Source organism: Electrona antarctica, assembly GCF_951216825.1.
Source record: "Electrona antarctica genome assembly, chromosome: 13".
Lineage (NCBI taxonomy): Eukaryota > Metazoa > Chordata > Actinopteri > Myctophiformes > Myctophidae > Electrona > Electrona antarctica.
This window is the reverse complement of record NC_136794.1, coordinates 20,870,720-20,884,100: the sequence shown is the minus strand read 5'-3', so window position 1 is coordinate 20,884,100 and position 13,381 is coordinate 20,870,720. Positions and strand designations below refer to the sequence as shown.

Here is a 13,381-nt window from a genome sequence, read left to right as displayed (position 1 = left end):
TGATGAGTGTAAAGTTGTATTTTCTCAAACTTAATTCAGCACTCAGCACTGTTTGATAGTGGAAAATTGTACAGCCAAGATTATGCATGCCAAATGTAGGCGAATTAATTCACAGGGAATCTACAGCTGTGTTACTTTGGAGTGCGCCCAACAGCAGCAGCTGGCCGCCGTGGACTCCTCCCGTTTGGTGATGAAGTTGACTTGGGAGAGAGAGGCGATGCTTGTTTCCAGCGCGCGCGGCGTCAGCAGCGCGCAGAGAAGACCATTTCGACAAGACGCGAAGTCGAAGATGGATAGATCTACATGGATGGATGGAACACGTCACCGACTGGCTTTAAATTTGGAATTTCATTGAGCTAAATGATTATCTCGTACTTTTGTGGGACATGCCTGTTTTTTAGGAGTCGGACTACTATTAATAAGCACGTTGCTCTGGGTTTAAACCTCTACTTTCTACCACCGTTCCACGCACAGTTTCTCCGAATTTTCTAACCGGCTGCATAGACTAGTACAATCCAGTCTCGGTCTCTATGTGTGGTGGTGGATTGCATATAGTCAGGGAGTTCGAGCTGACCCAGGAATGTTGGCATGGCTGCCTCGAGAGCACATAGGTGTCCGAAGAATGAGAAGTTGGACGAGGCACAAGCTTTGGCCAGGAGCTGCGCGGGGAGACCCGACTTCTTGCCTTGTGACGGACTGTCCATCTGCGCGACGCACAGCCATGGGAAGTGCTTCAAGCTGCACTGGTGTTGCCACCTGGGCTGGTGTCACTGTAAGTTCTATATGGCATATGTGAACAGCCATATTTCACCGCCGGAGTTGTCTATGGCTATGTAGCCTATACTTTACCACGCTCCCAGCTCATTTTCGACATGTCCTCCTACAGCTGACCCTCCTGAAAGTAACATTCTATTCTGCAGGAATTCCAATCCCATTGTTAGTCAGTCTGTCCAGATGGCATCGTTTACGAATAACATGCTAGCCTATAATTTCAATATTCATACTTTTATAGCATAGCGCCAAAGACAGGGACTGGTTTAGGGTGTGCGTTGGCTGGGCTGAGGAATTGTAATTGTAGTAGGCTAAAAAACAAAAACATACACTGCTTGTTTTGCTTTGTTCTCTCACGTGAGAGAAATACTTAATATTCCAGTTACAGAAAATATATTCATATGCTGATGCTCTTTCCAATTATGGTTTGTAGCCTACTCTATTATGGATGCTTGTCTGATTATGAATAGGCTACATTATTGAGCAATTTAGCAAACATTGACTCAGTCATAATAGGCACATGGTCACACAATATAGCCTATAGGAATACAAAAAATGTCACATTTCATTTGAGGTGAATAACATGTTTGCTCCAGGTGGTGCTTCGATATACACAATCCAGCCTATTAAAGAACCAAAGAAAGGACATTCTGTGTAATTTTTGTGAACCCTCATTCAGAGTGGAGTCAAGACTGCACAGATTTTGCAAACGGATACATCTGTTATTATTACCATTATTATATAGGCTACTATAAAATATTTAGTTGGATATAGGAATGAAGAGATATACTATTGTTAATGTGTTTACAACTAGGCTTCCATCTTTGGAAGAGACTTCATTTCATTAGTTCATATTGTTATGTACATTAAACAAAGATTTTGCTACAAGCAGAATCAGGAGAGCTACTGATTACTGAGTATTTCTCCATAAATAAACATGGGTAATTATCGACAGTTTCATAACATATTAACCATTTTCCAAATTCAAGGAATAAATAAGCAGTCATACTGTCATACAGCTCAAGGACATATTTGTGTATTTTATTTACTTAATTGTATTGTGAACATAAGTTATTATTGCACAGTGATTTGAGCATATAGTTCCACTCATTAATGATAATTATGACCTCCAATTTGTAAATCTACAGGGCCAAACTACCCACTTAGCTCCGTCCAATAGATTTTCGTATACCATGCTGAAATGAATGAATGGAATCCTTGAAATTCAAACAAACCACAGTATGCTTTGGAAATGGTCCGCAGTAATGTCAAGTACTGTATATCATGAGTAGTCGTCAATGGACTAAAAACATGCCAGACCACTGTATGATCTTTAATTTGACCATCTTACCTCTGACTGGTGTCCCTATTCATCCTATCTCATATCAATGAAAATCACAGCCAACGTCACCAGTCAGTATAGTGACAGCTTAGCTTAGTGTGTGTGACTGCAGAAACACATTGTAATCTTTGGATTTATTTGTCTGTCTGCATCTGGGATGAGCCAGAGGCAGAGCCTAGCCATTTTTAAATGTATGATGTGACAAAGATATCCAGTGTCTATTATAAACCATACCCAGGGCTTATTTTTCTCAGCAAAGTCTGCTGAGTGTTGCATCATCTGATTAGATTTATACTTGACCCTATCGCAGTACTAATCTTTGAAATACGATATACAATTTATAAATAGTTTGGCAAAGAATATACTTATTGTGTGCATATTAAATAATTTACTTCAGCAAACCTTTGAGCAGAAGCTTTAAATTCTTAAAAAAAATACTTCAGTTATAGTGTATGGCTTTACAAGCGTTTCACCATTACCGTATGTTCCTTTCAACGGTAATTCAGTGTGAAAGTTTCACCTCATGGAACAATCATGCGCCATGAGGAAAATGCCGACCTAGTCTGCTGAATCAGGCAAAACCAAGGCCACACGCAGCAAGGAACATACACTATAGCAGCGTGCCTCTACATGTAATTCCAACCTACCATTTTGCTCCACTGATGCATAAGAATGTTGTATGCAAAATCGTGTTAACATTGTCAAACCTCCACACCTCTACTTATTGAATTTTGAATGTGCACATACATTGTCATTGTCGCTTGGCCTGCTAACTTGCTCTGACGCTGATAACTCTGAAAACCCCCAAAGGGAAATGTGCTAGACAGCCTTTTTTTAATTACTTTTCTTTAATGGGAATTCAGGCAAAACCAACACAAAAGGTCAATGTGTGAATGAAATTGTGCTGAGAATTACTTTGCTGCTGTATTTAGCATTTTACATCCCAAGTATAAGTATTTACATTATCTTGTCTGAGTTTACAGTTGATGAAAAGGTTTGGGGAAAAGAATCTTAATATTAAAATATTATTTCATAATAAATGTCCTAACCACTGCAAGACACTAATCGGGGATGACAAGACAAGCCTATAAGGTTTTCAGGTGTAGCTTTAGTGAAACACTGCTTTAGAAAAGAGTGCAGGTGGAGGCAGTCCTAGGCAGTCCTCACAGATGGTGACAACATCAGCCAAAGTTTCTCTCATTACCATTAATTAGCTGTTTAGTGTCACTGCCAATATGTCATGTCTGATGAGTACATACTGTATGCTCACAGCTGTACTGGAACCACCTGGTCGGAAATCCTCTGTATAATTGATTACAATCACCAAGCATCCTAATAAGAGAGCTCACAATCAACCATGAACAATCTCATCAATCATGCTGCACTTCAAAGATTCCTATATTCCTACCCTTTGTTGGTGTAATTATTTTATTAATTTATTTTACTTTGCATTATGCTGTTGTATGCAATCAATAGATCAGATCGATATGTTAATGGACCACCTCGAAAACGAGATCTCAAGGGGGTTATTCCTAATAAAGAATTTCAATCAATCTAAAATTGATCACAGTGTGGGTCAACCTGTGTTAGCGCAACCCTGAAAGGACATATTGATTCAAGTTGGGTACTACTGTACCATGGTCATTTCTACCACTGTACCCAGTAGTCTTCTAAAATTGAAGGTCGGCCAGTGCCAACTTAAAAGTTCACCAAATCCAATAAAATTTTTGAGGGGCACTAGTCCCTCCTATGCCCAGCTTTGTGGGTCTGTGTGAACACAAACATTGGCCGATCACACCATAGTGATGATTTGATTGGCTGAGCAACGTACATGTTGAAGATAAAAGTGAGGGCAGAAAAGTGAAGACGCCAAAAGTGATTGGCCGGAAATTCGGAATGACAATGATGATTTGATTGATAAGATAAGAGCACTCCTCACTTCACACAAGTGTGATTTTTTTTGTGGCTTTCACCTTTATTTTATATATCTTTACGGAGGGACAGACAGTAGGCCGACAGGAAGCGGGAGAGAGATGGGGGGGTGACATGAAGCAAGGGCCATCGGGATCGGGAGTCGAACCCGCGGCACACTGCCAGACTGGGCCACCAGCCAAGGTGCCTGGACCGCTGAGCCACGGCCCAGGCCACAAGTGTGATTTTTAAAAGCTATACAGTCCTGACCAGGAGCAATGAAAGTATACAGGGCTCAAACAAATAGAAATATAATGCTGACTGAGATGATCAGAGATATGTTCTGCATGTTCACATCACATACTGTAGAAGTGCCTAAATTCAACTTCAGCATGAGAATTGGATCTATGCAACGGGAAACAGGAAAAGAGTTTGGTGCTGGGTCAAACTGTCCCACTGTTGAAGCCTGCTTTCCTCTGTATTCTGTCTGTTTTCAGCCCCATTTGTTGACAGATTTAGCCACAAAGAAGCACACAATACTTTAGCAGCCAGCCAAATGGGCACATGCAGCAACAACATTGAAGCATGACACAAATCTAAAACAAGCTAAAATATTTGGTTTTGAGTCAACCAGTTACAAAAATGTTGCCTACAGTATGTTGGATTTACTGGATCATATAAATTATTAAAAATAGTGACAGGCTGTGCCGGTGGCTGGTCGGGTAGAATGCCGACTTGACTATACAGTAAGGTTACATATAGGCTACCATGGGTGTTCAAGAGGTGGAAAATTACTTAGTCAAAGGAGGGCTGAATTAGAGATCACTAAACAAAACAGTGAGTGCAAAACCATTATGTAAAAAGATGAATCACAGAGTGGGAATAGTCCATTTTGAGTACATCGGTTGAACCTTGTCCACAGTCAGCTGGTCTACACCAGTGGTTCTCAACCTGTGGAACGTGACCCCCAGGGGGCTCCCCACATGATTTTGGGGGTCCCCATTTAAGAACCTTTGACCTTTTTAATACCTGATTTTTGAGTGGTGCAACCACTCCCTTACGGAGCTGTGTGTGCCACTGTGTGGGTGGCTGGGTAGCTGGGTATGAGCACGAAAACAACATGGTTGTTTTTTACCACCTGTGCGCAACCGTAACGTACACACAAACACACACGCACATATTAACTGTATATATGATGCTTTCGGGTGTGCCAGTACAGTACAGTGACAGTACAGTAGACGTAGAGGGTACAGTAGCGGGACTGCCGCATGGTAACTCTGTCATTTCTCAACCTTTTCGGACGCGGGGCAGCACGCCGGAACCGGCCCGGCCCGGCCCCCTGGAGGCGTTCCTCAGGGTCTGGAACTCCCCCCCCACACACACACACACACACACACACACACCCCTGGGGACCCCCACATGGTAACTCTGTCATTTCTCTACCGTTTCGGACGCGGGCGGCTCGCCAGAACCGGGCCGGCACCCTGGGTGCGTTCCTGTGGATCTGGAACCCCCCCCGGAAACCCCCACACGGAGTTGCACCACTCACTTCACACGGGTGTGATTTAAAAAAAATAATAATAATGATGATAAGAAGAAGAAGAAGAATCATTACTGCATCAAAAGTAATCAACAAACTACACTATAAAAACTGGTCAAAAATTGGCCATCTACTAGATCTACTAGCTATAAGCTTGTAGAGCTACTATTTTCTGTGGAATATCTGTGGAACCTACAGTGTTTGTCAGGGTGGGGGGTCCCCCAGTTCAAATATGATTATTTTGGGGGGTCGCGGTCTGAAAAGGTTGAGAACTACTGGTCTACACTACAGTGAACATTGGTTTCAGTATTTCCTCCTGGCCACATTCTGATGGCTGACAGGAGAGTTAAGGTTTATCCAGAGTAATGTCAAGCTCTGTGAAAGAGAGGGCATCTCATGCTGCTTTATTCACAGAAACCGGCAACTGCATTAATCTAAGCTCTGTCAGTGGCCAAACACTAGCCCAGGCCCCAGCAGAGGGAGGAGAGGAGGAGTGATAGCAGGGGGTTGGAGAGCAGTGGTAGACCCCCTCACTGTGTCGCCCTTAAGGGGTTTCAGCAGGGGCTTGAGACAGATCTCACTGACACACACACACACACACACACACACACACACACACACACACACACACACACACACACACACACACACACACACACACACACACACACACACACACACACACACACACACACACACACACACACACACACACACACACACACACACACACACACACACGGGATTGAGCACAGAGAACTACTCCCAAACAACTGACAATTGTCATACAAGGACTCAAGTATTGTGCTTGACGGAGGGGCAGAACATACATGAATATCGATGCTTGAATTGCATACTCAGTGTAATCTACTGTCTGTCTGTCAGCCACCGGTTATGTTATGTTTCTCCCTGTGCAGTGTTTGTGCAAAATTAAAATAATAATAGAATAAAGTTAGATCAAAATGACAACTCTATAGTCTCTCCAGCTTTCTGGAGGTTTCTAGAGTTGAAACTGTAGCTAGTTTAATTATTGAGTTTATATTATAGATTCCATGCAATCTCAAGGTACATATTATTATTTTTTAGCTTACAATCATTTTGAGCCTCCTCTCTACTAAACATTACTCCTAGTCAAATGTGTTTTTCTAATATCAATGGTCTAACATGAGTACATGGACACACTGCAAATGTAATTAGATTCTAATTACACAGCAGCTTTAAACCTTTTCTCACAACAAGCCCATAAAGAACTTAAGATACACAAAGATAAAGATACAGTACTTGGAGTCCTCCATCTGTCTGTCTGTCTTTATTCCCATCTATCGTTCTGTGTCTAAGTATACTGTACATCTGTCTGTCCCCACACTAATAATATATTGTACTATAATAACTATAGTGTCGCCTGCTGAAAATAGTAGATCTACACTACAAGCTCACATCTCATTGAAGATGCAACACATTTTGTGAGCTTATAGATTGGCAAATGGGTGACACTGTCGTGCAACGGAGCTTGTAGTAGGCACTGCTGTTAGGAACTGACTCTCCGGCTGGATGAGAGCAATTAGCTGTACTAAAGCGAAACACTAAATGTCAGCACACTGTCTTCAAGGGCTTTTAGCTCATCATTTGTCTCAGCTATCTATCTGACTGAACTCTCTGCTGTTACTTTGACCATGGACCATTGACTTTTTGTCATTAAATAGAGCATTACTCCCATTACTCCTTTTTATCTATATCAACAACATTTACTGCTTCCTGATTGAGTGTGTCTCCTCACGCACATGCACGTTTAACTCAATTTGTAGGGTGTAGCTACTTTGATTGATGGAAAAGGGTGGTTTAACTATGGTCAGTATAGGCTTAGTCATTAACCATAGTCACCATAGTCAGCACCATAGTCAGCACTCAGCAGCACCAGTCAGTACCATGGCCATTAACATTTGGTAGTTTCTGTTGAAAATTGTTCAATTGGTTGATTGCTTTATATTAACCTTGACATATGGCTAACTCTGTAAGCTGCCATTGCAGAGGTTTCATTTGTGATTCCTAAAAATACCCATTCAGAAATACACACTTTGCACATTCAGCAGTGGAAAAAAGCCACTTTCTTTGTAGTGCTTTGACTGCTTTCTTTGTAACCTGGGAATAGATTTTGTTTGAGCGGTTCTCCGCTCAAACAAAAGGACAGTGAGCGAAAGGACAGTGAGCGAAAGGAAGTGATGTGTAGGCCTGTCAATTCCTACAGTAGCTCCGCTCCCCCCAGGGAGCCAGTTGAACACATCTGAGAAACACTACAAGCAACATAGTTGTCAGTTGATGAGTGGGCAGTGGGCTGCAAACAATGACATTCAAAATGACATTATTTTCTTTCTTTCTTTTCCAACTACACTGTTTACTTGCCATTCTATTTGCCAAGAAGGATGCACTCGCCATTTCAATCAGGTTTTGATGATATGATCAATTATATAACACGAATAAGTGATCCAATAAATAAATAGGTGCCGGGCAGCTTTTCACACCGTCTTCACACTGTCAACATGTTACAATTTCGGAAAGTAACCTTCTGTATATTATCAATTACTGGCCACTGCCCACTTCCCAAAAGGTATTTTACATGACAGTACAGTATGGTCATTTTCTTTTAAGTAAGTTTTTAACCAAGTCAATTTAAAATGTACAATTAAAACTAGATGTTTTATGTTTCCCAGTTACACTATACAGTACATATGTATCCATTACAGCTGCATCCCCAGTACTGTACTAACTGTAGTGGGGATACATCAACAAGATCTAACATCTAATGTTAATATAACATTAGCTAACACTGTTTCATATAACACAAATGATCTGTATTTCGTATCAAACCTACACATTAGAAAACAATCTAAATTGAAATAATTAAATTGAAGATTTGCCTAGGCTACTCAATAATTTGGAACACAAGATTAATCTGCAGTCTAGTTTATATGATCTAAACTTGATTTGAACTATCAGTAGAACGGTAGAATCAAATCAAGCAAGTGTGTTTAAACAGCATTTTACCACAATCATAATCAAGAACTGGAATGATCTGTTTGTATAATGTTTATGTCATACTGTACATTACACATACATAGTTATTCATTCTGTGTTCTTTTTCCTCCCTTAGGCAAGTATGTATACCAACCCATGACCAGCGTGTGCCAGCTGCCCAGCACAGTTGTGCCTCCTGTTGTGTCAGAGTACAACAACACCATGAACCTGTCCGTGTGTTTGGCCGAGCGCTTCCTCAAGATTGCCCCTTGTTTCCAGTCCCCGCCTCACCTTGAGTCGCCTAAGTACTGTGTCATTGCGGACCTCTTTGTGGACGACTACATCGTCAAGCGCATCAACGGCAAGATGTGCTACGTGCAGCGCCCCCCGCCGTCCATACCGGAGCCACCGCGTCCATCCACACCTCCTTCGCCTGCACCCCCCGCCCCTCGCCCTCGGGTGCCTCTCAGTGCCAAACGACAGCCACGACAGGCGCAGCCGCCTGCACAGCAGTCAGTGTACAAGGAGCACAAGAACCCGGGTCTTGTGGATGACATGAAGGGCCCCAAAATGGACCACTGCTCCTCTCCATCGAGCTCAGAGGACTCCGGCATTAATGCGCTGGGTCTGCACTACCTGGAGTCCTGCGAGGAAGAGACAGAGGAGGAAGGGGACGATGCGTTGAGCACAGATGGCAACTCAAGCCCCGGGAGCCTCTGGGATCAGGATGAGTGCTCTCTGCTATCGCCCTCAAAGTCAATGATAGAAATCATTGAAAAGATCGAAACAACTGTCTAAACATGAATTTACACTTTGCCACCCATGCATTTACACTTTGTTGCTCGATGGTCGTTCTTACACTGACGTGTAACAAAGTATATATTAAACTACAGTATATGGGTCACACAAATGTTACAAGAGCACATCTACAGAACAGACCGAGACTATATCATTTAAAAAGACTCTAGGACTTATTTCAGAGGGATCAATATCATTTCAACCCTTTCTAAAAGCACAGGGGGGCTTTGCTTGGCTCTGGTGAATTGTAATGTGTTCTTCCACAGATGACCAGGCATACCAATGTTCCCTCCTTTTTTCAACACACACGCGCACACGCATATGCACACACCACACACACACACACACACACACACACACACACACACACACACACACACACACACACACACACACACACACACACACACACACACACACACACACACACACACACACACACACACACACACACACACACACACACACACACACCCTCTCCTCTGTCCATAATCTGATCCCTGCATGGTATAAATTACTGCATTCCTTTTCATAAAGTGTCGAAGGAGACCACATGCACATCAAACTCACATGTGGACCAACAGAATCCTGGCAAGCTTGACCCTGACAGAGAGGATGATAAGAGAAACCGTGTGAGGCTTTTGTGTAGTTCTCATTAGTGCGATGCAGCACAGCCAAATCAGTGGCGTGTAGGAGGCATTAAGTAGACTTCTTGATGAGAATGAGTGGATTAGATAATTCTTAGTGTAATCAGTCAGACAGTATGTCATGTTCTTTTGCAAGCGTCAGGAGCAGGAAAGCATACTGTATATGTTGCCAATACTTGCACTCTAGCAGCTGGCTCTACCCACATGGATTAATCACCTCCACACTTCAACCCCAGTTATACTTAGTCACGCACCGATCTACAAGCTCATAACGTGTTGCAGCGTCATGCATTGTGAGTTTGTAGATCTGCTACTTTGGTGCACAACACTGGCCTGCAACTAATTATAACTCAGGCATAAGTGGCCACCTACACAGCATTGTTAACTGAACCTGTGGTTACATTTGTACACTCTCAGAGTTACAATAACTTGTGTACCTTTCACTGGCCCAACACACAGCAGCCTTTAAAAAAACACCTGCTTTTTTTTGGCCTGTTATGGTCCTGAAGGTTTTTGAGGATCGCTGGCCCACAGTTGCCTGCACTTTACTGACCAACAAGAGCCGTGGGTCCTTGTTTGACAATCAAACGTTAAGCACATTCCTCTACTGTACCTGCCACAGCGTTAGTGTATTATACTGTAGTTCATTTGGTTTAGGGTGTGTAGGTTCCCCACAGCTAAACGCCTTCTAATGCTGGTTGAAAGCACTTATTTTTGGCGACATTTTGTGGTCAGACCCCAGAACACCATTTGATGCCTCATAGAAGCACAAAACAACAGGTCTGAGTCTCCAGTCTGAGTCTCACAGCAAACTCCAGAGTGTTCATTTAACCACATGATGTACCTATTCTGGGCATGTCATTATAGTGGAAACTGTTCAAAAGATGTGCAAGATAGCGAAAGATATACAAGATCAGCTTTATTAGCTACTTTTGAAATTGGGTGTAAGTGGTAGCTCTAAAGTAACTCTAAAGCTTTCAAACGGGCAGTGATTTAGCGCCTATAGTAGTTCATTTTCTTTTTCTGTACACGTGGAGAAGTTGAGGGACGACAATTGACGTGGGTGCGGTCCCGTGAAATTGTCGCACACGTGCTCGTTTTGTGCACGCGCCCGTGACTGACCAGACCTGGATTCGGTTTAGCTTTTTTTTTTTACGCTTGGGTTGTCGCGCCCCTCTGGAGCAGACCTGGAGCAGAGTAGACCTGTCGTTGATCCTGGCGAGTGAGGCGACAACGTCTGCGTTAATCGCTGCCCATTTGAAAGGACCTTAAGGATCAAAATACCAGTATTCACACTCTAAAGTTAAATGAACACTCAGGATTCTAGTGAGGAGCAGAACCTCTGTGCTCTAGGTAGTTGAAAAGTGTGTTTCTAGTTGCGGCTTTATTAGCTGAGCAGTGGAGCACACAGGGAGAGACAGTAGGGAATGTAATGGTGAGTTTTATTGTTGTGTTGTGATGGACATGATGATGTTGTTAAATAAACAAGTAAAGATTAAATGGGTAGGGCTGCCCCCTATTTGCCAAATAGAAAACGTACTAGTAACATTAGTAAGGGCTTAGTAGTAGCCTAGTCATTAAAATAATTTGTTTTCTCAGTGTTAAATAAATGATCTCCTGGAGATATAAACATAAATATTCACATAGTATAATATGCATTGCACTATGAATAACACAGTAACAAAATAGGTCAATGTGCATGACTGCAGTGCACATACTAGTGTACATGTATTTGCAGGAGCTTCCTATTGAAGAAAAGGGAATTTAAACAAGTTGTCAACTGGAAAATCTTATTACTTCAGTTTTTTTATTTGGTTGGGGACAGCCTTAGTAATTAGATACACTGTATACACCATCACCTCTAAATGCAGCTCAAAGCATTTCTTATGTTCTGTTATTGTTATATTATTTTCATATGAATAAATCTTACAGAAACCAAAAAACTTCTCAATGTGTACTCAATGGCAACGTCTTCACTGGGCAAAAACAAGATGAAATCATTCTTGAAACACACTCAAGCCTCAACCTGACATATAATTGACTCTTTCGTCAGAGGTGTAAAATGAATAAAGATGTTAGCCACACTGCATTTAGATTGTAATTACAGTGTTACAGTGTAATTATGTTAAAAACATAATAATACATTAAAAAAACAGGAAAAGAAATGTTATGAAGTGAGCAGTTTAGCAAAAGAATCTGACACCCGTATGACAAATAACCTGCACATGGATTCCAGCTAGCGAAGTGGTTTTATAACAAGCAACACCCACAGCCACAGTTAAGGCAAATTCATACTGCATCCAACAACAGCATTCATTATTGTGCAATGAAAAAACAAAATAAGAAAAAGTACCCCTCGGGGCACAGGTCTCCACCAGAATAATAGTGTTTGGGATGTTTGGACAAAATGTGTAGGAGGAATATAAACATGTTTTTTTTAAATAATCTGTCATCTGGTGGTTGTATAACAGGGCAATAAAAATAAATATGTAACACGTTACATTGTATTCATAATAATGTTTAGTAATGTGCATACAAAGTTGTACACAGATGCTGCAGTTTTAGGTAAGAACTTGAATTGGCCCCCGCAAACACACACACACACAGGGTGCAAAACATACTCTCCCCATGCCTTCGGCATCGACCGGCCAACGGTGCCGGAGATTAGCTGTACGCGCGTGCGCACGCACGCACGCACGCACGCACGCACGCACGCAATAATAATGATAATAGTGATGTTGAACAAGTCTATGAAGCTATGAAAAAGGTTTAATGAATCTGCAACACAATTTTATACAATATGTAGTGGGGGGTCCCTGCTTCATCTCTTTCTCTGATCAATACAATATGAAGCAGGGACCCCAACTACATATTGGGTTCATCTTTCTCTCTCAGCTAAGGGGTCCTTGGTCTTAACAACGTTGATGACACCTGGTATGGAGAGACAGGAAACAGGGATACAGATGGGGAGTGACACGCAGCAAAAGTCATTGGGCTCAGGAATTAAACCCATTACTCGCTGTCAGGCTGTGGTATGCGCCTTAACCGCTAGGCCAGCAGCGCCCCAAGCAGATACCTGTTCTCTCCTCTGGGCTCCTCTCAGAGACAGTTTTCACCGTGCGCAGGTGCCTCTCTCACCTTGACGTTAAGCCCAGATTGATTGCCTCATACTACTCTTTCCAGCCGTATTGTTTTTTATTGATCCTGCTCCAGGCCAGTGAAGGGAGACAGTGGATCCCTGGGATGAAATGCTAATCAGTTTATATGCATGTAGCCTACATTTGTTCTAACAGGAGAGGAAAAAAAGAGAGGAAATGTATGTTTTGTGTCGAGTATATTGACTAGATCGAGTCTAGCACT

At 42.2% G+C, this 13,381-nt stretch overlaps 1 protein-coding gene across 1 annotated transcript; it reads left to right on the top strand.

The window, feature by feature from the left end:
- Nucleotides 1-177: 177 nt before the first annotated feature.
- LOC306935250 (UPF0524 protein C3orf70 homolog B-like) lies at nt 178-9,374 on the top strand (the record flags this gene model as incomplete). Its single annotated transcript, XM_079518216.1, has 2 exons — nt 178-772; nt 8,713-9,374. The coding sequence occupies exons 1-2, from the start codon at nt 589-591 to the stop codon at nt 9,372-9,374; spliced, it is 846 nt and encodes a 281-aa protein (XP_079374342.1). The 5' UTR covers nt 178-588.
- Nucleotides 9,375-13,381: the final 4,007 nt, after the last annotated feature.